The following is a 26375-nucleotide window of genomic DNA, read 5'->3' on the forward strand; positions in this document are numbered from 1 at the left end:
CCATGACTGTGTGTTTTCTTGCATAAGTGAAGCAAGGCCCTTGTTTAAATTGAGGCAACCCCTTTGCTTATGGTTGGAGAGACCTTTGTTTGCAGGCATGACCTGCAAAACCCTGGCGTGTGAGCGGATGAACCTTCATGCATGTCTTGCGGCTTACACAGGGCATCATCTGCTGCTCGCCAAACCTGCTGCGTAGTACAGACTAGACCCGTGATATAGTTTCACTACCTTCTGCGCCTTTTGCATTCTTGCGCGACCAACCTGCGACAGCACCAGCCAACTTGCCATCCTTTGTTGTGTTTTGCAAACTACACAGAAGCTGCCTTCCCTTGCTGGCATCTGCTCATGCTGTAGCAAACATGGCCTATCATTGCCTGAGTATAGCTTGCGCCTTCAATTTGATAACGACTACAACAAGGATGGAGCCTTTAGTATGGCTGGTTAGAGAGTCAGATTATGATGTCAGATATTTGGATGGGGCTCTCCATGATGGAGTCGTCATTTGTCAACTGGTCGGCTCCTCACCTCCTCGTCAAAGGGGTCATCTTAGGAATTGGGTTCAAGCAGCTCTCAGCCTGACGGAGCAGCTACAAAGATTGATTTTATTGGGTAGAGGGCTGTTCATATCATAGTTACCCGGAACGCGGAACGGGAACGGCGATTGGCCTCCTTGCGGAATGGGGGAACGGGAACGGCACGGAATGGGAGGCTGAAAAAACACCCAAATATTGCAATGTTTAACGTTATGTGTTTGAATACACGTAGTACTAGAGTCCTTTGACTCTAATACCGACAAAAAACACGATTTGAAGGCCATTCAACCTTATTATGACTGGATTGTGATGTGCGCTGCCTCGGTCATAGTCCTTGAGGGTTTGAGAGAGAGAGAGAGAGGGAGAGCTTGAGAGAGAGGGCTTGAGAGAGAGGCTTGACTCCGTGAGAACTTGAGAGAGAGGCTTCACTTCTTGAAACCAAGGGAGAGAGAGCTTGAAGCCTTGAGCGCAAGGCTCAAGCCCAAGGGAGAGAGCTTGGGTCCTTGGGAGCTTGAGGGTAGAGCTTGAGAGCAAGGGGGAGAGAGCTTGAGAGCAAGGGAGAGGGAGAGCCTTGAGGCTTGTTGGATTTGTGAAGGAAAGGGGTGAGTGGAGCAATTTATAAGTGGCCATGGCTGCCAGAAAACAAACACCCTGGAAAAATGCCTGTTTCTGCCCATTGAAGGCTGGCAGTTTTTGACCGTTGCTGTCGTTCCGGCGCTCCACCCTGTTCCGGTTCGTTCCTGCTCTGCCGTTTTGGCTACTGTCCGGCTTGTCGGAACGCAGAGATGTTCCGGGACGTTCCCTGCACAAGAGACCAGCCAGAAGGCTGTTCCAGCGTTCCAGGCCCTAGGAAGGGCGTTCCCTGGTAATTATGGTTCATATTGGTGTTTGCTTCACCGCCTGCAGCTCATTCCCTGGTGGTGCGTTCTATCAGCACATGCATCCTCTTTGCAGTACCTTCCTGTTCAGAATTTGAGGTTGCATTGTTTGATGAGGTGCAACAGATGGTTACAGATCCTCAGATTTTCAGTGAAGCGATCTTTCTCAGATCTGCATTTATGCTTTAGAGCGCCTTCAGTGCTTCGGTAGTTTGGATCAGTTTTTGGCACTCCTTATTAAGAGTCTATTGATGTGGATTTCTCTACACCTTCGGTGATGGTGGTCACTACTCAAGGTCAGACATTTCAAGAGTCATTTCACTTTGAGTGGGATGGAGTAGTCAGGTTTCAAAGATTATGTGTCAATGATCTTCTGAACTAATGCCATTATTGTCATGCTTTGGGACATCTTGTCAGAGGTTTTCTTAAAGGCACTTAGAGGCAAGCAAGACAGAGACACAGATTGAGACAGAAGCATAGAGACTCTGATCAGCAGCAGCATCAACATATAGATAGGCAGAGAGATTCAGGACAGAGACTGCAACAACAGTAGCAGAGTCACAGATTTGCTCATAGTTAAGAGCAGTGGTTCTAGGCGTCCTACCATGGTCTACAAGAGGAGAGAGGTGCCTGTTGTATAAATGCCACATCAGGACAATCCTTCAGATGAGAGACAGTTCTCACAGAAAGGTGTTTTCCCTTCACTCTAGAAGTTAGAAGTCTATAACCGGCGAGGTCCAGTCTCTTGTTGAGGAGACAATAGAGGCACCTGATTTGGAGGTTGGGTGTCCTTTAGGGATGCGTGTGACAAGAGAGGAGACCATGCCAGACTTGTCTTTCCCATCTTCAGCTCTTCCTTCTACATGGTTATCTCTTGAGTTTATGCTTGCTGGACCTTGGAGGACACCAGAGGAGATGATTAGACATGGCCCTTTGGAGATAAATGTTTTCCTTATTCAAGCCACAAAGAGGAGAGGTCATATGTTTATGGTTCTAGGCGTCCTACCATGGTCTACAAGAGGAGAGAGGTGCCTGTTGTATAAATGCCACATCAGGACAATCCTTCAGATGAGAGACAGTTCTCACAGAAAGGTGTCTTCACTCTAGAAGTTAGAAGTCTATAACCGGCGAGGTCCAGTCTCTTGTTGAGGAGACAATAGAGGCACCTGATTTGGAGGTTGGGTGTCCTTTAGGGATGCGTGTTACAAGAGAGGAGACCATGCCAGACTTGTCTTTCCCATCTTCAGCTCTTCATTCTACATGGTTATCCCTTGAGTTTATGCTTGCTGGACCTTGGAGGACACCAGAGGAGATGATTAGACGTGGCCCTTTGGAGATAGATGTTTTGCTTATTCAAGCCACAGAGGAGAGGTCATATGTTTATTGGTAAAGACATTCCTTTCAGGTCCATGGGAGGCTAGTTATTGGAATGAATTTTCAGTAGTGATAGAGCTCATGATTGCAATCAAGGAATTCTTCTTATCACTTGGGATGTCAGAGGAGTATAGTGAGGAGCTCTTAGAGTCGACAAAGGATGCCATGTGGAGGTTAGTATGGCTTCAGCATTAGACTCATGGTATTTACCTTTTATTTTCCTCATCAGACCAGATTGGCCACATCCACCGCTGGTGACGATGTGGAAGATCAGAGAGGGAGCTGTTATTTTGGGTACAAATGAGGTGGGTTTGAGTAAATGGACTTCGGGGATGTTCGAAGGCATTTGTAGAGGATATTCGGTAACTTTGACATGATCTCTTCCTGAGATGATATAGTACTCTGTATATACTTGCACACATAGTTACGGAGAGTGTGGAGGAGGATGCCTTGTGCACAACTCTTGGAGACATAGTCACAAGGGACGTGTCCCGAGGAGTGGGGATGGGGGACGGGGCTCAGATGGATTTCTAGTGTAAAAAAGAGGGCAAGACGGCAAGTGGGGACGGAAAAGTGGGGACGGGAAGCCCAAAAATGGGCGTCCCGTGTGACTATGCTTGGAGAGCGTTATCCATATAGATCTCCCCCTACCGTCCCCTATAGGATTTGGTCACTGTATTTGTTCATTTACAGCTACTACAAGCTTTGTAGTAGCTGGAGGTTCTCCCCTATTCCATTTTCCTTTTGTTTGAGAAATTCTGTGGACCTCTAGAGATCGTCAGTTCTTTTCCGTCGGGATCATGACCACATCCCATGGCATTATGCATCCCCACAGTGGTTTCGTTTATCGTTTACATTCATTGTACAGACCACCTTGATGGTTAGATAACCTACACATTTTTAGCTCACTATTGGGGTGATAAGCCACTGAGCATCTCCAGAGGTCCCCTATTCCATGTTATATACCTATGGGGTTTTTTTTCACTTCAGTTGTATCACGATGTATTATGGCTTCGGTTGTGTTTTGCATATTTTATGTGATATAATCGGGACATGCCCACCTTTTTGCTGAGAGAGAGAGAGAGAGAGAGAGAGAGAGAGAGAGAGAGAGAGAGGATCGACACCAAATGGGGTCCCAAGGGCCAAATCCCCCCTCTAAGGGCCCCCCTCTCTATTGCTAGAGAGGTATTTGCTTTAGATTGCACAGGCTGGTTGCCTTCTGCTCCTCTACCTTCTTCTAGCGCCCAAGGGGCTGCTCTTATAGGTGCATTATGCTGAGTTGAGCAGTAGAGATCAGCCCCCACGATTTGCTTTTACTTGCCCAAGTCACTTATTATTATTAAGTGACTTATAAGAGTGGGTTCACATGGGGACAAGAGGTGGTTCGTATGCGGTGAATTGCTTATGCTTGGCTGATAAATGCTTATGCTGGGTGCTAATGGGTGTGCAATCAGAGGGTATGCAACTACTCTTACGTGCGTGGACATCCACGTCGTGTGTACAGGCTCACAAGGGTGCAGTAACACTTCCTAAGTTGACCTAAACCCTAGAAGTAGGAGTTACATCTTTTCCACATGCAAATAGGGTTAGATGTGCGAGAGAGAGAGAGAGAGAGAGAGAGAGAGAGAGAGAGAGAGAGTTTTATTTTTGGCAGGATGATTCAGCTGAAAGGCACGAGGATGATAACAACACAGTGGACTTTCTCAAATGGCAACGCCATCAACTTGAGAGAGATGTACGTGCTTCAACTGAAGCAACGTTAGCGTTGAAATGCTCTTATTACTGTTCTTTTTTTGTGTGCACACAATGTGCATGCTAACATCCGTCTGCATATGAGTGCTTGTTATGCGTGGATGTGCATCATCTTGTATATGCGTGTGCACTGTGCGTGCATGACGTGCTATCTCAAGGTGTGACTGCTCATTTGCCAGTTGTTTAAAGGCTACCACAAGGCTAGTGTGCCCAAGGTCTATTTTTTTCCAGCGACCAATGCATGCCAGGAAAAACTGGAACAAAAAGCATTTGGACTTATCTTACTGTTGTGCATATTGTTACTATATTGCTTGATGTCTGCAAGCTGCAGGTTTTTGGACTACAAAGTAAGCTCCAACAAGAGGTTGATCTGCACTATGCTTTAGAAAATGCATTCAGGCCAGAGGCTGGAGGTGTGCCAGGATTCTGTAACCTGCCTGCTCACGTATGTCCTCGCACGCCTCTGTTTGTTGATTGCTGCTAATTGAGAGTCCTCTGTGATAGACTTGTGGAAAGTGATAAGGTTTACGCTTAATGCAGGCAAAGAAACTTGTCTCAGAGGTTGCAATGTTGGAAGTAGCAATCTCAAGTCTTGAGGAACAAATCGCTTCCTTGAACTTCCAGCTAGGCTATGAGCAAAGACAAAGACAACTAGCAGAAGGCACCCTCGTTAAGATTCCTTTCCAAAGTCAAGAAGTTCAGATAAGAGAGCCGAATTGTTACCAATCCTTTTCTAAACCACCACCGTACTGTGTTTCTCCAAAGGCTTTGCCAAATGTGGTGTCTCCTAGATTGTTCAACGTTTCCTCTCCTTGCAAAAATACGTATATTCATCAACCTGTGGGAAACTTCCGATCCCCTGTCAAACAAGGATCACTTCAAGATTCCCCTATTGGTGTTGCAACTGGTCCACAACTTGACAACTTGGTTGAAGATGTGAAGGTGGGATACAAACACTTCTGGGAGCAATCTGGCTTCTTTTCTCCCGAAAAGGTACAAACCGTGCTGGTTGTGGTTGATTGAGCACGTGTGTGTTGATATGAGTAGTTTTTTCTTTACAGTTACTATCAAAGTGCACTGTCTTTTTGTACGTGTGTGTATTACACACGGACTTGGGTCTAGTTGATAGGTTGTAACTAAACAAGGAACATTCTTTTGCATTGCCCATATCCACTAGTCAAGCCCCATAAAGTTTAAGAGTGTTGAACTGTAGAGGTTTCATGATATTGTCAAGGATTATGTACTATGGCAGTTCTGCTCTTGCACAGCATGAGATGTGGATAATTTGTGGTAGATTACGTTCACAGGAAGTCTTCTTCTGTCAGCTACTGTAGAGATAATCCTTGTTGTGTAGGTCAGCCCATGTTCCCTTGATGTATGTATAGCTATAGCAAGTCATGTTGTTTCATGAGGTTTCTTGTGAGAAGAGTGGAAAGAATGTTCATTCCTTGAATGGGTGAGTCTATCCATACCGAGGCTAACTTCCAATGCAGGATACACTTCTCTCAAAAACTTGTCTAGAGACCTGATCTGGGTCTACATTTTTCCATTCATTGGGAAAGTCTATCCATGTGCTGTGAGAGCCAATGAGGTACCTAAGCTTCCAACGATCCTGGTCAAATTTGAGCATTTGAACTCTTTGGATGAGAATGTCCATTGCAATAACAGTTTTTACCACCTTGCTAGTGCTATACACCAGACCATTTGAATATCAGTTGATGGTCATCTGCATGTATCTATTTTACAGTCTAAAATCGGGCTTTCTAATAATTATGAGTCTCATCCTTGAGAGACTCCGAACCAATATAAGAGAGGCATAGAGCATGCCTACATCACATGGCATTATGCACCCCCCCAGTGGTTCATTCTACACTCATCGTACAGACCACCTTGATATTTACATAGTCCACACATTATTACCCCACTTTTGTAACTTCCTCTGGGTGATTGGCCCCTTTTCTCAAAAAAAAAAAGTAACAAGAAAGTCATAGAACTATCCACAAGTTGTACCCCTCCTGGAGTCCACGATTGCGGATTAGAATGAATATATCCAAGGATCACATGCTTGCAGAAGAGATGAAGCCGAACTAAGGGTATCAGATGCAATGGAATTGAGAGAATAGGTCGAACCAAGAATTCACACTTTTACAATCCTTTCTGTTAACCTTTTGTTGGTGCATGCAACTTTGTGGTATTGATGGTTCCCTTCTCAGTATGAATGAGAGAGATCTAGGTGAAGAGATGGAGATTTTTTATAGAGAATGTGATACTGAGAGAGAGAGAGAGAGAGAGAGAGAGAGAGAGAGAGAGAGAGAGAGAAGAAGAAGAAGAAGAAGAAGAAGAAGAGAATTTTAACATCGCAGGAAACTATCCCGAGAGAGAGAGAGATGGGATTGTGGATGGCCAACAAGGGGTAGATCTAGGGCTGATTTGCACTCCTGCCGATGTGAGAGGAACTGTCACAAATGATGAGTGGCATGACCATCTGGACTGAATCTGGACAGTAGGAGGTCCAACCCCTAGAGAAAGATGCAGATGAAGTTTTACCAATTTGCAGAACCTTTCGAGGGGCCTAAAATTAAAGAGTTTGAAGCTTATAAGTTGTGCCAACTTATGATACCCCATCCGAAGGGGCCCTAGAGACAAAAGGAAAAGAAAATTGAGCAAGGATTCTGATGTGGCAGCACTATACGAACAGTCCCCCGTTTTCCGCTGACTTTGACGTGTCACCGTACGGATTTGCGTGATTTGTGCTGGCTGCCTTCAGCGCTAGTTTTTTTGGGCATGGGATGCTGTTAGACTCTTTAATTTTAGGCCCCTCGGAAGGTTGTGCAAATTGGTAAGACTTCATCTGCATCTTTCTCTAGGGGCTGGACCTCCTATTGTCCGGATTCCATCCAGATGGTCGTGCGCCACGTCATCACTTTGTGACAGGAAGGGCTGAAAACTGGCTGCGAAAACGCAGATGCGTGCAAAACACAGCAGATATGTCGCGTAAAGGAGGGCTGAGATCTCCATAATACCGATGATGGGCTGCAATGGGAGCACTTGATGCGGCGAGGGAATGGTCGAGAAGAGGCTCAATGGGCTGCCAAAGTACCAGATCGCAATGGGAAGTCCGCGAAAGCCAATCCAAGCCGTTATCCGGCGACGAAAAGGGCTGTAATCTGAAAACGCTGAGGCTGATTCTGCTGTAGAGGCTAGCGCTAGGGCTGATCTAGACCAAAAACGCCAAGGTTGATCTAAAGCTGACCTGGAAGCAAAAACGATGGTAGTCTACGGGTTTTGCAAAATGCTAGAGAAGGCTTGTTGCTAGCGCTCCCAAATCTAGTCTCAATTGCTAGGCCCTTTATAGGCCAAATTTGCTGGTTATAAACTCCTCAATGCTTAGGTAGGGCATAACTGGAAGACAAAGTTTTCTTTTTTTCCTTCTATTAGTTAATGAAACTGCCCCATAGGGCTACGACTACCTCTACTAGAGAAGGCTACAACAATCATAAGGGGAGACTCGCCCAATGAAAAAACAACATATGTACAATGAGGGCTAAATTAGGAGATGGGAGGAGGGAAAAGCCACACAGGTGGACGGTAGTGCCATCTGAGCACACCTTGGACCATGGTGAAGAAAGGCCCAAGGTACGAGAGTCGAAGGAACGCCTCTCTACGCCCTCGCATGTGGTCGGAGCTGCCTTGAAGTCTCTCGAACTGTCCCCTTAGAGTATGGATCAGCTCCAGCCAAAAATCTCGAACAGTCTCTGTTGGTGGCACAAGGCAAGCCTTAGAGATGCGGAAGCAATGGACCCGCCAGATGAACCAGAGTGTCAGGCCACATACGAGCTCTCAACACACCTCTCACTGCACCACTCTTGCGGAGTAAGCTCTGTAGTAGCCTGGAGTGTAGGTCGACCCCCTTGTATCACTATCATCCTGTTGGTGGAGGATAGCTTAAACTGTAGTGCAGGGCCCGTGAGAGTGGACCAAGCATTGTCCCCCAAGTGTATTGCCGTGCTGTGGAAAGAGCACAACGGTACACTTGGGGGGCAGTTGCTTGGAAAGAGTTGGCAGCAGCTGAAGGACCTGAAGCCAAACCTGCTGTGCCGTAAGGCAGTCCCAAAGACAGTGACGCTGACTCTCCAAAGGGTGGTCACAAGCTGCACATGCTGCCGAGAGGCCACTATATATAAGCCAGCTCCCCACTGTTGTAGCTCTATGTGCAACCAGCCACACTGGAACAACGTGACTCGCAGCGGCCGTCTGGCGTCCCACAACCTTGCCCAAAAAGCTGACAAGAACTTTGCTGTGAGACCCTCCTCTTGCCAATGAGGTGCTGCAACAGGACGAGCCTCTCTCCGTGTTGCCAGTATGTGACGTCCCAGTCAAACAGTGTACCGAAAGAAAGGGACCCCTGGATGGTCGACTGAGGAGAAAGGGTCCTCCAAAACCACTCTCCAGGATCCCATGGCACTCGTGCTAGTGGACAGCTCTCCCAAGCCCACAACCTCCAGTGGCCTGTCTCAAGAGCTGTTGGGTCAGGATCTATGACACAAATCCTCCCATAGATGCCCATAACTTGGATCCTCTGAAAACAATAGTGTGCAACCTGTGGGGCCTCTACTGAGACTCTGTGTAATCAAACCTCGCCCTGTAACTCGAAAAACATGGAGGGTATAGTCTCTGAGCAAGCCCGAACTCCGATGAGGACCTCCAGTCGTGTGAAGGCCCCCATCCATATGGGCGCTGTTGACTCGAGAGGTGTAAGCCACTCAGCTGGTATTGCCTCTGTGATGTCCCGACACATGCTCTGCACTCCTCTCATGCCATGTAGTTGAATGCTCTGAAGCTCCTCTGACAAACTTGAGAATTGTAGCCAGTCACTTGCATGTTGGACCCTCTGCCATGGGACCCCAAGAAACATGAGGCCTACTACCAACCAAGTGGCCTCTCTGAGTGCTCACCATGGGGTTACAAACAAGGGGCTGTCTCAAGCGCTCTTCCGTGCAAGTGGGCTGGTGTTGCTCCAGGCCTCTCCGTAGCTGCTCCTAGGAGCGAAGCAGGCTCACAGCAAAATGATCCTCCAGTCTCTTGCTCAGGCCACCTTTGCGTATCTCCGTGAAAATCCATTTGATGGAAGGTCTCCAAGGGCCTCCTGCCTGAGGCACTCTAGCTTTAAGCCGTTGAAGCAAAAACTCCTTCCAGGGCTTCTCGTCTGGAAGCAGTCCTCTGACAACAAACTTCCAAAGAACGGCTGTGCTCTGTTGTGCAGGGTCTATGATCCCCAACCCCTCTTGAGAACAAGGTAGAGTGATGACCTACCATGTCACTTTGGCCCGGGCTATCTGAGTGTCGCGCCCTAACCAAAGGAAGTTCTTGATCAGCCTCTCTACTTGGCTGATGCAGGAGCTTGAAAAGATCCAACAAGATGTAATGTACCACATAGTAGCCAACTACACCTGGTTGGCCACTACAACTCTGCCTGCCAAAGAAAGTCGTGTCGAGCTCCAATGTAGCAGCTTCCACCTGACGTGGACAAGAGGAGGGGAGCAATCTGCTGCTCAGGAGACAAGTCCAAGCCAACCTGACAACCCAAGTATCGAACTGCAGTCCCTGGGGGGATCGATCTGAAACCCTCACCTGGTAGCCAATCAAGCGTAGCAACACTGCCAACTGAGAAAGCCAATGTCTTCCTCCAGTTGATCGGTGCACCTGATGCACAACAAAACCTCTCAAGAGGTACACACTCGCATACGCGTATAAGGTAACATGAATCCTTCTATTTCAATGTAAGGTGCAGCGGAATGAATGTTGTATTTTCTCAAGATTAGTGATCTTTACTGCTCAAGGTTCCTTTTAGTCCTTAGGGAAGGAGAGAGCTTTCCGTCTTGTAGAGTGCTGTGATCACGAACAAAGTGAGTGGATATTGTGCGTGCAAGTGAATGAGACTGAGAGAAGGAGAGAGAAGAGATACGACACCCGAGAGGTTGTAAAACCCTCCTCCGAAGGTCCCACTCTCGTCGGCGAGAGTGGCCTAACTTTGATTGCACAAAGGTGTACAATGTGAATGCAATGGACTGATGCAATTTGGACTATGCAGATGAAGACGATGGTGATGACTTTAGGGTTGATCTGGATCTTCTTGTATCTGCTGTCCACAAAGGGGCAAGGCTTAGAATCGGTGCTACTTTGGGGGCTGAATTGACTGCTTCACCTTGTTGACTTGTGGCTGAAATTGACTGTTCTTGTAGGGCTGAAATGATGATAAAAAACACTGATGTGTCTAGGGTATTGCTGCCGGCTGAAAACGCTGAGTGTTTGCTGCGTTTTTAATGGCTCAATCGCTGAGGATAAACGCTGGTTTCTATACAGATTGAAGGGCTGAATCTTGCTGCATTTTGATGCTAAAATCGATGAGGATCTGCAACTGTTGGCTAGTGTTAGTAGGACTTTGGAGCTGCTGCCAGTGAAGGTAAAAACGCCAGGGCAAGTGAGAACTTGGGATGGCGATGGCTGGTTCTGGAAACGCCAATGGATGGAGATGCATGCGATGAGGAAAACGCCAATGGACGGAGTAGCCTCGCCAAGGATATTGGGGAGGGTCTTGCTGAGAGAGGGAGGGACACTTGTTGCTCGGGGAAGCCTGCTGTGCCTTTGCTCATCTGCCAATTTGTGCTAACTTGGGTTTGCTTATATATTAACTTACCCAATTTGCCCTACTGAGTACCCAACAAAAGTCACTTAATAAATAAGTGAAAAATGTTAAAAATAGGGAAAAATGGGATAAAGTCATCTGAAAAATCCCCAAACTGACTCTGATGGAATCTGATGAAAATGCTTATGCTTATGCAGTGTGCAACCAGAGAATATGCATCTACACTGAGTGACTGGGCATGCACGGTCTACAAATAGACTCACAAAAGTGCCAGATCACTTCTTATCTAACTTGAGTGGACTTGACGGAAACCCTGCTATGGTGTAGCTTGTCGACGGACACATAGAGTTGGGATGTGTCACGTGACATCCCGTCCTTTTTAAAGTGAGGTATTGGTACCGAGCTGCATGGCTTCCTTGTAGTCTGTCAACAACTCTAGATAATCCTTGAAGAACTCTTCGTCTACCCACACCGCTTCATGGGTTCCTCGATCTTTGAACTTCAAAAAATATTGTGGTACTTGTTTCTTCGAACAAGGCGAAACCAATGCAACAACACTTGCTCCGGCTCCATGACTTCTGCTTCATCGATGATCTCCGGTTCTTCTTTTTCCGAAACGTCCTTTGGAGGTGATCCCTGAAACACTTTCAACCAAGAAACATGGAAAACGTTGTGCATTGACCATGAGTTAGGCAACTTCAATTTCATTGAAACCTCATTAATCTTTTTGATGATTGGAAATGGACCATACATACGAAAAGATAACTTAGGACATTTCTTTCCAACTTGCTTAAGACGCCGTTTCATGATTCGTAGATACACTCAATCTCCTTCCTTGATCGAGACCTCCTGACGATGCTTGTTAGCGTGTCGAGAATAAGATTCTTGAGCCTTGCTTAGCCGAAGCTTCACACTCTCAGAAATCACATCCAAGGACTGACTCTCAGCATTGGCATCAGGCATTTGATTGACTGAAAAAATAACAATCCATCACGAATGAGATAGTTGCCGGGCCCTTGGGAAGCAAGAGCCTGCAACCAATACTTACCAAACTCCGAATCTGCATACTGATTCTTCATGCTGTCAAAAGACTCACCCTCTATAGAAAATGTGGTTCTTGACTCAAGAGCCAAAATCTGTCCTTTGCGACTCAACGCATCTGCAATAGGGTTAGCTTTTCCAGGCATATACTCAATCAAACCGCCAAATTGCTCAAAAAATTGTGACCACCGAGCTTGGCGATCACTCCAATGTGCACTAGGCATAGATTGGAGCCACTTGAGGGCTTGATGATCGGTGCGCACTGTAAACTCTCTACCATACAAAAAATGCTTCCAATGCTTAAGAGAGTGAATGACAGACAAAAGTTCTTTATCATAAACTGAATAATTTTTTTCCGCACTATTGAGCTTTCGGCTAAGGAAAGCTACTGGGCGACCATGCTGCTGGAGCACAGCGCCAATGGCGACATTGCTCGCATCCGTCCATACCTCAAAGGGGTCTTCCCAAGAGGCAAGGATAAGACAGGGTGCTTCTGTCACCGCAACCTTGAGAGCTGCGAAAGCCTCAATGGCTGCTTCGGGCAAGTCTACGCGCTGACGGCGAGTCTTTACCCCTTTCAAAACATCAGTCATAGGTGCAGCAATGCGTGCAAAATTCTCTATGTGCGAACTATATGCATGACATAACCCAAGAAAAGAACGCACATCATATGCAGTTTTGGGCAAATCCCAATTACGAACCTGTTCCACCTTCGCGGGGTCTAGCTTGACGCCTTCTGCAGAAATGATATAACCCAGATAAGTGACTTCAGTAAGAAAAAATTCAGACTTCTTAGCTGCAATGTACAACTGACACTCATCCAAACGAGTTAGTACCCTTTCAACATCTAATTCATGTTGCTCCCACGATGCAGAAAAAATGAGAATATCATCTAAAAAGATGAACACACATACACCTACCATATCGCCGAAACGACCTACCATGAGACGATTGAACGTACCCACGGTTCTTGTCAATCCAAAAGACATAACAATATACTCCCATTGCTCTCGCTCGGTGCGAAAGGCGGTCTTGAAAATGTCGCCTTTGAATACTGGTACCTGATGGTATCCACTTTTGAGATTGACCTTGCTGAAAACCTTTGCCCCATTGAGCCTATCAAGGATATACTCAATGCGAGGCATCGAAAACTTGTTCTTGACGGTCGTCTTGTTTAATGCCCTGTAATCAACACACAAACGAGACGAACCATCCTTCTTGCGAACAAACAAAATAGGGGCAGCAAAAGGACTTACACTCGGACGTATGAATCCTCTAGCCACCAACTCCGTGAGTTGTCGCTCTAACTCTTCCTCCTGTGACTTGTTCAAACGGTAGGGAGCCTTACTGACAGGCTGCGCTCCCTCCATAAGCTCGATGCGATGGTCCTCCGGCCGCTTCGGTGGGAGACGAGGTGGAAGCTCATCCTGCAAAAAGAGATGTTTAAATTTCGTAAACAACTCCGAATACTTACCTGGAGCCTGAATGCTGTGGGTAACTGGGGCAGCATAGATGAATGCCGCTTGTGCTCCTTGTCGTAATTCACGCTTTACCTGCACATGCGAGATGAGAGGCAAAGAATGCAAGCCCTCCTCAGCACGAATGATGAGGGGGGAATCAGTATCGGAATGTAAAGTGATCGTGTTAGCACTAAATTTAATGTCAGGATCAAGTTCATGAAACCATTTAATGCCTAAAATCATATCACATCCTGAGAGAGGAGACACAAGAAATTTCCTACGAAAAGAAGCTTGCTGAACGGTAAACATCACATCAAGGCACTCCTTCGTGATAAGAGAGCACTCCTTCGTGATAAGAGAGTCCATACCAAGAGCGAAGCCAGAAACCTCGAGAGGAGATTTCTGACTAACCTCTAGGCGGGCTCTCTCAACAAGAGGGGGACTAATCACATCATGCATACTGCCTGGAGCAAACAATATGACAAAACGCTGTCCTTTTACATGACCATAACACTTCATGAGATATTCATCAATGTGTGTATCAGAGTCATGAGAAGATGCAGGTTGTGTTGTGACAGAGTTTGTGGTAGTTGCCGGTGCCTTTGGTTCTTTAGGTGGGACTGTCTTAGGATAGTTCTTAATGTGACCCTTAACGTGACATTGAAAACATCTACCTTCTTTAGCATAAATCACTCGTTCTTCAGCCGTGATGTATCCTCTTATAATTCCTTGTGAAGCTTTTTCATCAGGGGTTAGCTTAGGTTTTGCAGGTACTTTAGCTTTACCCTTAGATTCATTGTTAGAGTTCTTTTCCGAGGAATTAGAGGAAGAAGGGTTAGAAGACTTACCATTCTTACCGTTCTTACCATTCTGTGTGTTCTGAGAATTCTGAGATGTCCCTTGAGAAGACTTGTTCTCCTTAGGCTTTCCCTTGTTGTGCTTCATCGCTAAAAAGAGAGGGGCGTGAAATCGTCGGCTGTCTCTAGGTGCACGGCTAGTTGTGCCTCTTGCCATGCATGGTACCAATTGATGGCATCACCGGCAAGGTACATAGCTGCCGTCAAAACTTTGCTATTTCCTGTTTTCTTAGTTGTCGCAAAATAAGCATTAAATTGATGCAACCAAGAATGAATCACCGTAGCATCCATCTTATCGTCATACTTACTGAAAGTCAACTTTTTTGTGACTGGATGGTTGGAATCCACGTCGTGGCTTGCGCCACTTGATGAACTTCCACGATCTTTGGGTGGTTCGATCTTCGAGGCTAGCATGTGGGAAATGAATTCTTGATGACGAATCTCCCTTTGAGCTTCTCGTTCATCGCGCTCGCGTTCGAAAGCAAGTCGATTTTCTTCTTGTTTTGCGGCAAGAGCAATGCGCTCACGTTCCTGAGCAAGGCGCTCATGGTCTTGAGCAAGGCGATTTGCTTCTTGTCTATCCATCATGGCCATCATGTGCTTGACCACTGCCTCCATAGGGTTTGGCGTAGATGGCGAAGGGGGAGGGTTGAAGAACTCATCTCCGGGTGGTGAGGAGTCGTCGTCTCCTCTCTCATGCTCATCATCTGTATGCAAAGTATCCATTCCTCTTCGGGTGACGACCATGCACTATAATCTTGGGGTCTTAAGCTCACAAGGAACTTGGGTTCTTGAGGGTCTTGAGGTTCTTGAGGTCCTTGATTCGGGAGAATCTTGGGTTCTTGAGGATCTTGAGGTTCTTGAGGTGTTCTTTCGCTTGCTAATGCAGAACACTTCCAAAGCTCTGATACCAATGTAAGGTGCAGCGGAATGAATGTTGTATTTTCTCAAGATTAGTGATCTTTACTGCTCAAGGTTCCTTTTAGTTCTTAGGGAAGGAGAGAGCCTTCCGTCTTGTAGAGTGCTGTGATCACGAACAAAGTGAGTGGATATTGTGCGTGCAAGTGAATGAGACTGAGAGAAGGAGAGAGAAGAGATACGACACCCGAGAGGTTGTAAAACCCTCCTCCGAAGGTCCCACTCTCGTCGGCGAGAGTGGTCCAACTTTGATTGCACAAAGGTGTACAATGCGAATGCAATGGACTGATGCAATTTGGACTATGCCGATGAAGACGATGGTGATGACTTTTGGGTTGATCTGGATCTTCTTGTATCTGCTGTCCACAAAGGGGCAAGGCTTAGAATCGGTGCTACTTTGGGGGCTGAATTGACTGCTTCACCCTGTTGACTTGTGGCTGAAATTGACTGTTCTTGTAGGGCTGAAATGATGATAAAAAGCGCTGATGTGTCTAGGGTACTGCTGCCGGCTGAAAACGCCGAGTGTCTGCTGCGTATTTAATGGCTGAATCGCTGAGGATAAACGCTGGTTTCTATACAGATTGAAGGGCTGAATCTTGCTGCATTTTGATGCTAAAATCGATGAGGATCTGCAACTGTTGGCTAGCGTTAGTAGGACTTTGGAGCTGCTGCCAGTGAAGGTAAAAACGCCAGGGCAAGTGAGAACTTGGGATGGCGATGGCTGGTTCTGGAAACGCCAATGGATGGAGATGCATGCGATGAGGAAAACGCCAATGGATGGAGTAGCCTCTCCAAGGATATTGGGGAGGGTCTTGCTGAGAGAGGGAGGGACACCTGTTGCTTGGGGAAGCCTGCTGTGCCTTTGCTCATCTGCCAATTTGTGCTAACTTGGGTTTGCTTATATATTAACTTACCCAATTTTCCCTACTGAGTACCCAACAAAAGTCACTTAATAAATAAGTGAAAAATGTTAAAAATAGGGAAAAATGGGATAAAGTCATCTGAAAAATCCCCAAACTGACTCTCATGGAATATGATGGAAATGCTTATGCTTAGACAATGTGCAACCAGAGGATATGCATCTACACTGAGTGACTGGGTATGCACGGTCTACGAATAGACTCACAAAAGTGCCAGATCACTTCTAATCTAACTTGACTGGACTTGACGGAAACCCTGCTATGGTGTAGCTTGTCCACGGACACATAGGGTTGGGATGTGTCATGTGACATTCAATCATGTAAATAACGGACAGAATCACAGATGTGTGCGCGGTGTGCCACGTACTCGGTGAATTTCGGGCAACCTTATGCTGGTGACCTTTTGTGTGCCTCTTCATTGTGTGGTGTTCCTTCGGGATTGCGTTCACACCTCTTCATGTAAAAGGGCAGCACCTCTTCACCTTGCTGGCACCCTTTCGCATATAGGAATACCTATTTGCTAGTGTGACACTCTGTCTGCTAGAAGTATCTTCCCTGGTTGTTGTGCATGAACGAGCACGCCTCTTCGTGCATGGAAGGGCATCCCTTCACTCACGCCACACCCCTTGTCCCCAAGAGGCGCTATTGACCAAGTGTTTCCAGCGGGCTACCTCTTCGCACGGCTGAAAACCCCTCACATTGATGTGTTGAATCGCTGGCTGAAGGCTGCCCCTTCGTCAGCAGCGATCACCTTTAAACTTGCCCAATGTGAACTCACTAAGAGTTACTTCCTTGTGGGCAACCGTATTAATCGTGTGTTCTCTTCCCGCATAGCCTTCGCCACTGGCTCCTTGCGCGTGTGGGGCTCCCCTCTACCATGGACAAGGACTTCGACTTTCCGGTACCCTCTCTTGTACATAGAGAAAGTTCTCTCAAGCAAAGTGCGGCGAATTTGTATCCTTCACTAGATTATTGTCATTTCAGATTCACCCTACCCAAGCCGGAGGCTATCATTATTTCCGATTCCCTGACTCCAAAGCCAAAACCCGTTCCAGACGCAGTTCCGCTCCCGAAGTATCAGTTCTTAAGCTTATTTAGAGAAACAGTTACTTTCGCTAAAGAGTTGGCATGGTCGAATCACAAGATGGTGACGACAATATTTTACCCGAGGATTCGATAGCAGTTCTCAAAAAGCAGATGCCAACAATTTCAACAAGTCTCGCATCAATTCACACTCGCTTGGAGCAAATGCAGATGCAAACCACTTCTCGGAGTCATACTACTACTTCTCAGACTAATGCTGCTTCTCTGTCATCTTCTTTTGACGCTTCAGTGGTCGACCAGGAAGAACCACTCAAACCAAAGGCTTCGGAACCCAAATTTTCTCACCCAAAGCATGGTTTCTCAGAAACAACTAGACACAAAGTACCTTCGTGCGAGCAACAAAAGTCTCAAGAGGAATATTCTTGGAAATGTTACAATTCTAATCAACCAACTTCTTATTGGAATCATCAACAACAAAAGCAGCAACATGAAGCTTCCAAAGGATCTCATCTTAAAAAGCAATCAGCCATATCAAGATGGGCTTACTTAGTGGCACATATATACTCGACCCTAGTCGAGTACTTGGGCGTGAATGCTGCGACGCTGGACAAGTTACCCCACGCGAGCCATGCCCTAGATTTAACTCTTTCTTGTTTGATGGTGGTACAGTTGAAGATTTATTGATCCTTTCCTTGTGCAAGAGGATCCTTCAGAGGTCTAAGAGGCGACAACTTCCCCCACTTCCCCCTTCTCAATTGGAAGCCTTGATACCCGCTGAGAAGCTGAAGATTCGAGAGATTCCAGTTCTTGTGTGACAACAAATAAGGACATAACCCCTACTTTGGCTGGGACGCCGCTTTGATCCACCACATGCATCTACCCCCTGCAGAAAAAGTCGCCTCGTCATCGCCCTTGTAGAATAAAGTCTTTGTTTCTGAACAGATACCAAATGTAGTCAAACTTGAAGACTCCAATCCTTGCCTTCAACGGTGCAAAGGATAAATCAGATGCAGACTCTTGCAGCACGATTTCAGTCGCTGCAATTGAATCTTTGGACACAACTTGTTCCATAGATAAACGTTTACAGATAGATATACCTCCAAACACTACTCTGTCTCAGTCTACAACATCCCTTCAAGAGGATTTTATTGTTCCAGACAAACCATTCGAATATCTTGCAGATTTCCAACCAATGGTCATCACTCAATAGAAAACTTAAGTCCATTTACCAATAATTTCACTCCAAGCAGATACAGATTCAAATTGTTATTGGACAAAGCTCGAAGTTACAAATAACTTTGACAAAGGCACTAATCAAGTTGTAGATATGTTCAGATTTCAGTTTGGCAAAATAGTCATGGTCAATAATAGTGCCATGACATGGGACTTAACACTTAGAGCTTTGGATGCAGAAGCAAGCAGAAATACATTTTCCTTCTCCCAGAGTTTCTACAACTACCTTGGGTTTTATTTTAAATGGGAGGGAATGTCACGATTGTGACTATGTTACAGTATTACAACTACTCCTAGTTGCAGATATGCGAAGTGCCATGCCAAGGAGGACCCCTACGCTTGGATGGTTACAACTCTTTGCTCAAAAGACATGCCTATTCGTCAAAAGCAACACTCCTTCAACGATCGGTCACACCCCTTCGCTCTATGGGTGCGAGTCTTCGCCCAATGGTTGCAGCGCTTTGTCCAAGGGATGTGTCTCTACGCCCAGAGTCATGTCTATTCGCCGTGAGATGTGACTGTTCACTCGTGACTCTTCGTCTCCTATATAAGGAGCCTATTGTACTTAGTTTTCAAGCATTCAATGAATCACTCAAACACATAGTCTTCTGAGTCTTGTCTTTGAGTACAGTTCAAGTTTCTTAAGTCTTAATCATGAGTTTAAGTACTTAATTAAGGATTAGTAAATAGAATCCTTACACTAGCCTTTACGTCCAATTGCCCCTGTCACGAGTCTGTGGCAACTAACTTTACGTGTTGATTTCTTTTTGAGAGAGTTTTATTTGACTTGTTTTAAAGCACCCCTTTGGAAATCATAGTTACTCGGAACGGGAAATTGGAACGGGGAACGGGGAACGGCAACATGCATGAAATGCCATTCCCTGTTTCGGAGACTCACGTTTGAAACACGGAACGGGGACCCGGAACGAGAAATCAGGATGGGAACAGGGAACGGGGATTTGAAAATGGCCATTCCCTGTTACTATGCTGGAAATCCCAATGCCCGAGTTGCATGATGTGAGGCGGATAGTGAGAGTCTAGGCCGGATGGCAAGTGAGCACTAAAGTTGGACAAATGAATTAAGGTTAGCCACGGTGGGGCTACGAGTGTAAATCACATGATGTGAGGCCGACATTGCATTTTTCGATGTGGTTCCAGTGGTGATCGATGGTCAGACGACCCGTGTAAGTGCCATGGAAGCATCTCCTAAAATTTAGGGAACTGCTATTTTGGACTTGAAAATGTGTTCGCGTCATTAGCTCTGGAATGACAAAGGGAACATTTTATTGCTCTGTTGCCAAGTCAACTGACGCACCAGTTGAGATATTTTTAGCCAAGTTGGCCAAAGTCAGAAACTGGGCGAGGTGTCACTCCGTGAGCAATTCTGCCACTCTAGGAGAGATGGGGCGAGCCTACAAGAGAAAAGGGGCGCCATTTTTAGTCGGCAGGTGGATTGCAACAGGTGCAAGAGCTATGGAGGGCTTCCTTTCCCTCTTATGTACATTGTGGTGCAGGATTGATGCCTTGCACGCTACGCACTGCTCTCTCTCTCTCTCTCTCTCTCTCTCTCTCTCTCTCTCTCCCCTACGAGCAGTTATGTTATGCCCCTCAAGTGGGCTTCTCATTTGACCAATGTACAGTTGTGTGGGTTCATGCGCGATTGCCGAGGCAAGAGCCTCTTGCACATGTACTGGATTAGCTAGTGGCTAATCCCCCGTAGGTACAGGTGAACTCGGAGAGGTTTCACGTGAGAAATCTCGTCCGATTCAAAGGGCAAGTAGCCCTACAGGTGTGGGAGCTCCAGGACTTGCTACGGATGCGATCGGCAGGCGAAATGGAGCCCGACACAAGGAATTACAGCCTGCTGTGTATTTTTGCAGGTTTAGGGTTTCAGCCCTAAACGGTCCCAAATACCCCCAGGAGGTTCGGGGACACGAGGGGACCGCTGTAGAGGTGATCTGGTGCATTTTCGGGGCAGAAAACAGAGAATTCAGCATGCTGCAGATTCTCGCCAGGTTTTGCAAAGTGTCCGTAGGCGTCGGGAAAGTCATCTATTGCGTGGGGATACTGATTGTGAAGCGTCCTAGTATAATTATGCTACCGAAATCTGGCGAGAACAGATGGATTTCAGCCCGGATTGTGCGGGACAGCTTGTAGGAAATCACAGGTTTTATTCCTTCTGTTAAAGAATAAAGAAATACTGAAAGGGGCGCCAACCTTTGGGGCCAACAGGTGTCGCTGTCTGCCTGGGAGCATTGTAGCTTCCTAGCCGTGCTTTTGTTTTGAAGTGTAATTCCAGTCTCAGTTACAGGTTCCTTTTAAGTCATTGCTTTGCGTCGTAAAGTCTAAGTGTTAAAGATCGGGTGAAAGCTAACGTCTACCGCCCTACGGGCCGGTTTCATGGTTCCGTGCCGGGACAAGATCACTTTTTCCTTAAGAAGTGAGCCTTGGTTTGTTTGCGGCGAAGACACAAAGCATAGGAACTTGGAATTACACTATGGCTGACAGGACAGACGATGCTAGAGAAGAGGGTTCCTCTTCCCAGGGTAGACAGGCTATTCCTTTACAGCATGAAGTTGGCGAGAGTTCACGACCGCCACGGTCTACGTCTTTTGTTCGTGCGAATGCACAGCAAGAACAGATTCAAGGGTTCATGATTGGGCACTTTGAAGAGGATGCGTTCAGGACACAATTAGTTGCTGTTGTGAATGTCTTCACTCAGTTGGTGCAGAATCCCAGGTTTAAGGATTATCTGCAAGCACCATCAAAGTCACAGCAGGCAAGGGAATGCCCTCAGCGTATAGAGCCCGTTGAGGCTCAAGCCCAAGGCCCCCATGCTACTCAGCAGGATAGGGAACACTCGCATGTTGCGGAGTTAGGGGCTCCAAAACAGGTTCCTCCCGTGCTTGAACAGGTGGCTAGAACGCCTATTCTACAGGTTATGCCAGTTCAGCCCGCCACCTTTTAGAGCCCGCATGTTGTCTTGAATGGACAGGGAACTGGATACCAGGCTATGCACCTAGTTTTTCCACCACCCACAGTACATCCTGGGTATTTTGGGGGTGGATCAGTGTTCCAAAGTATGGCTGGTTATGCGCCTAGAAGTCAGCCGTACATATGCCAGGAACAATGTTTGGGGGTATGCAAGGCATCATGCCAAACCCCATGTATGGTAGTATCGGCATGCAACAGGGTTTTCAATGCAACCATGGCCAGTTTGGGGTGCCACAGGTTATTTTGGCATGGCTGGTTTTTCTGGACAGCAGCCAGATATTGCACCTCTGACGCAAAATGTGAATTGCCAAGATGTGCCGATCATGCCTACTACAGTGCCCATGTTGCAGACTCTTCCTTATGACAACTTGGGGGCACTGGAAAAACCGAAAGCTTACAAAGAAGGTGGTGCAGCTGGGAAGTTGAGCACCTTTAGTGGCTTCGAGAATAAAGCAAAGGCTCTCACTTTCAAGTTTCCTCCAACAATTTGATATAGCTTATGCAGGAGGGAATTTTACAGAGGCCTCTAAAGTAAGAAAAGCTTCCACTTTCTTAAAGGACAATGCGCTTACATCGTGGACGACACTGCTAATGCAAGGACAGGCACCCGCCACTTGGGTTTAGTTCAAGCAAATGTTTGCATCTGCTTGGCTGTCAAATGAATTTGAAGCCGACGTCATGACAGATTGACACCAACTTACTTCGGCTACATGCAAGAGCTTGCTGGAGTACAATAGGAGGTTTTGTAAAGCGTTACTCTTAGTGACCTCCTACAGATTTGTGCCATTGACAGAGCAGATAGAGAAATACTATTGTGGGTTGCCTAAAGGGCTCATGGTTACTGTACCAAGAACAGAGTGGCTACCCTCACTCAACTTATGGAAGTTGCTAACACTGGTCTTGCCTTGTTGAAAGGAGAAGACACTGGGTTTCCAAGCAACGAGAAAGGAGGGCAGCAAAAGAAAAATTCAGCAAAGCAGCCCTTTACGAAAGTGGCTCCTGAAGCGTCCCTGGGGCCAGCTAAGTTCAATAAAGGCAAGGGTTCAGCCGAGACCTCTAGAGCGCAAGCAAAGAAGCAGAATTTATGTGTAAGACTTCCGAGGAAAAGGTCTTGATTGCTGAAAAAACAAGTGCTTTATATGCGAACAGACTGATCATTTTGCAGCCAACTGTCCCCAAAAGAAAAGGCCAGCTGATTCAAATGACAAAGGGGACAGGAACGGAAAGGAGCCTATGCCCTCGGCAGGTTTAGTGCCAGACATGTTGGGTGACAGGCCTAGTACAGATGCCACTGAGTTATGTAGAGCGTGGGATAAAGTTAGAGACCAGATGTTCTTTGATCCAAGTGCCAAAGCGAACTTTATCACGCCAGAATTAGCTATGAAGCTGGGCATCAGAGCTGAAGAGATGGGGTATACCGCAGAGGCAGGATTGGCATGTCCTGGCCACTTAGAGTGCGTTACTCCCATCATTGGGAAGCTTTGGGTTCTCTTTCTCCGGTTGATGGAATACAGAAAATTTTACCTATGTGTTCGGCGTCATGCAATTGGTCAGAGACAATGTCCACAGGTCGATGGGGATGATGTGTAGGTAAATGACGATCTTGGGTAAGTACGGAATTGAACTTGAGAAATCGTTCACTATACCTGTCAGGAATACCCAAGTTCCTTGATGTGGGGTTGACATAGATGACCGTCGCTTGGGCTCCTCGACATAGCTCCTTGTTTTCTTGGACGTGAGAGATGAGAGGGAATCACTCATCTCTCACGTCCAAGAACAAGGATTGGTTGCTACACATTATCTCTGATGAGAATTGTGAGCTTCTCCTAATCACTCTCGCCTCGAACGAGGACTGGTTGTGACACATTATCTCTGATGAGAAACGTGAGCTTCTCCCAATCGATAATGGGCTTGAACCCGCGAAACCACTTAATGCCCAAAATGATATTACATCCTACAAGATAGCAAAACGATGAGTGAATTGGGTTTGTTGAATGACCAACTTGACATCATTACATTCTTGAAACATAGAAGCGTCCATGCCTTCAGATAACCCTTGCATTGGAAGGGTGGGGATAGGAGAAGTCTGAAGACGTACACATTTCACAAGAGATTCACTTATGACATCGTGAGAACCACTAAAATCAAATAACACAATGACCCTTTGAGCATTAACATGTCTATAACATCATCCTCTTCTAAAGTCCCCTTCTGCTTAGCTTCTTACTCTACCACGATCATAACATTCTCTTGAGGGGTAGAGCTAGAAGTTGACTCAGCAGTGGGTTTTTAGCTTCTTTCTTAGGATACTCCTTTTTCATGTGACCTACTATGTGACAATGGAAACACCTACGTTCCTTTGCATACAATGCCTGTTCTTTTGTACTTAATTTACCACGTACAATTCCTTGAGCAATTTTCTCATCAGGTGTGAAGACCCACTGTTTATCAAATTTTCCTTTACCCTTATCCTTGTCTTTGTCACTCTGAGAGAGAGATGTGCATGGAGAATTAAATTGAGAATGGTAAGAGTTCTTTTATTGTTACCATTCCCATTATAATTTTTGTTCTTGTCTTTAGAGGAGTCCTGAGAGGAAGAGTTACCGTTACCGTTGGTCGTCTTGAGCTTACGCTTGTTGTGCTTCATCTCTTGGAGTTGAGCCAAGCATATCGCCGCGGCTTCCACATCAAACTTGATCGAGCGGTCCAATCCAAAGAGAAAGGCCTCCAATCTTTCCTCGTCCGATATTCTGAATTGTCCACCTAATTGAGACACACGGTATACGACATCATAGGTCTACCTTGTTGAGACAAAGCCCGAAAATCCTCCTTCAATCACTTCAGGTACTGTGGAGGCACAAAACACATCTTTAAATCCTCTTCGAACTCCTCCCAACTAAGCTCGAGAGGGGGAACGAGGAGAGACACGGAATGGGGCGCTTTGTGGGCTTCCTCCTTCTCCATCCACTCATCCTTCCAGGTGATGGCATCATCCATGCGATGCATGGAAGCCAAGAGAACTTTTTTATTATTAGACTTTTTAAAAACCGCAAAATAGAATGTAAATTGATGCAACCAAGAATAAATGACAATCGCATCCATCTTACTGTCATACTTATTGAACGTAATTTTCTCGGGAATGGGTTCATTGGTCGTCCGTGTAGCATTGGTTGCCTCTGCGATGGTCTTGGCAAGCCTTTCATTATCCGGCTCCAAAGAAGAGGTATCGGAGCGGACCGCCAAAGTGGTGATGAGATCATGCAAGGCTTCCCTTTCCTGCCTTCAAACCTCGGCGTTTGCTGCGTCTACGAGCATCAACTTCGGCCGCCAATGGACGTTCCTCTCGCTTCGCTGTTTCCGCACGCTCTTGTCTACATGCCTTGATCATTGGTGACAAGTTATCATCGTAGTAACAGGAGACACCCATTTTTGAGCTTCCCTTCCCCACTGTCCTCCCATTCCCCTCGTCGTCCCAACATCATCTCGGGTTGTCCCCTTATTTAAAACCTCTCTTGTGGAAACAAGATTCCCCTCTAAACTTCATCCCCGTTGCGTGTCTGAGCTGTTTGGGACGCGTCCCATGTTGCTATGGTTATTATCCTTGTCCGGGGATGCTTCCTAAATTATACAAATGTAAACCTTTGAAGTATCGAAGTCCATTTGGACGTGGTTGTGTAGGTGAGAGCAAATGGTTGAAGCTTTGGTGTAGTCCATTGTGTGGAGATTTTTCTCATTAAGCCTTCTCAAGTACCCTCTTTAAATAGAAATTTGAGTAGAAGGGTCACATGGCATTATGCGTCTCCTTAGTGGTTCATTTGATACTCATCGTATAGACCACCTTGATGTCTACATAGCCTACACATTGTCACCTCACTTTTGTACGTCCTTTGGGTGATAAGCCATTGAGCATCCCGAGAGGTCTCCTTTGTACTCCTCAGAATACAGCCCCTTTTCTCGCGAGTGCGTGCACACACATGCGCGCGCGCGCGCGAGAGAGAGAGAGAGAGAGAGAGAGAGAGAGAGAGAGAGAGAGAGAGAGAGAGAGAGAGAGAGAGAGAGAGAGAGAGAGAGAGAGAGAGAGAGAGAGAGAGAGAGAGAGAGAGAGAGAGAGAGAGAGAGAGAGAGGAAATAAAATGAAAAGCTATATTAACGTCTTCGAAAGGCCAAAATGACCTATGAGATCAATCTGTTACATAATGGTGAATCTAATACCATGTCTGGGTACAAAAGAACTAGAACAAAGAGAGAGAGAGAGATTGTTTTTAACAGCTGAATTCCCAATCAACTGGATCATCTTGTGGACAATTGTCAAATGAGATCATACAGCCAATGAATGTGAAGCACACGTGGCATTATCCCAATAAGCTATCAGAAGAAATGGTAAAATGCATGGTTAGTATATATAGGCATCTTTCAGATTCTATTGATGGGATTCCTTCATCCAAGAGGGTTGCTTCACCCACTTCGCCCCATGGAAACACCGCCTTCTCTTCCGTTTCTTCAATTTCGGAGTCATCCTCTACTACACGGAGTCCACCTATTGACTCAAGAAACAAGGATTTTGGATCTGATAAGTCCTTTGATCCCTACAAGTTCCCAGAAAAGATTGCCTGGTCAGATATTGGTGCTTACTCAAGTTCTGTACAAGTTTCTGAGATGTCTGTTGGAAAAGAGCAGCTAGACTATGCTGCAGAGGCCCTGCGAATGTTCAGGTCAGCTCAAGTT

General features: G+C 46.3%; 1 protein-coding gene across 2 annotated transcripts in view; it reads left to right on the forward strand.

Annotated features, from left to right (window-relative positions):
- The window catches only part of LOC147427452 (uncharacterized), a 63112-nt gene that overhangs the window by 35110 nt on the left and 1627 nt on the right, over positions 1 to 26375 (forward strand). For both annotated transcript variants that reach the window (XM_086496550.1, XM_086496551.1), the window contains exons 4-7: positions 4440 to 4520; positions 4869 to 4982; positions 5078 to 5530; positions 25920 to 26362. In XM_086496550.1, coding sequence (XP_086352676.1) covers positions 4440 to 4520; positions 4869 to 4982; positions 5078 to 5530; positions 25920 to 26362 — 1091 coding nt within the window. The remainder of the gene's footprint in view (positions 1 to 4439; positions 4521 to 4868; positions 4983 to 5077; positions 5531 to 25919; positions 26363 to 26375) is intronic.

This window comes from Adiantum capillus-veneris, chromosome 23 (assembly GCF_014529385.1).
Source record: "Adiantum capillus-veneris isolate H3 chromosome 23, ASM1452938v2, whole genome shotgun sequence".
NCBI lineage: Eukaryota > Viridiplantae > Streptophyta > Polypodiopsida > Polypodiales > Pteridaceae > Adiantum > Adiantum capillus-veneris.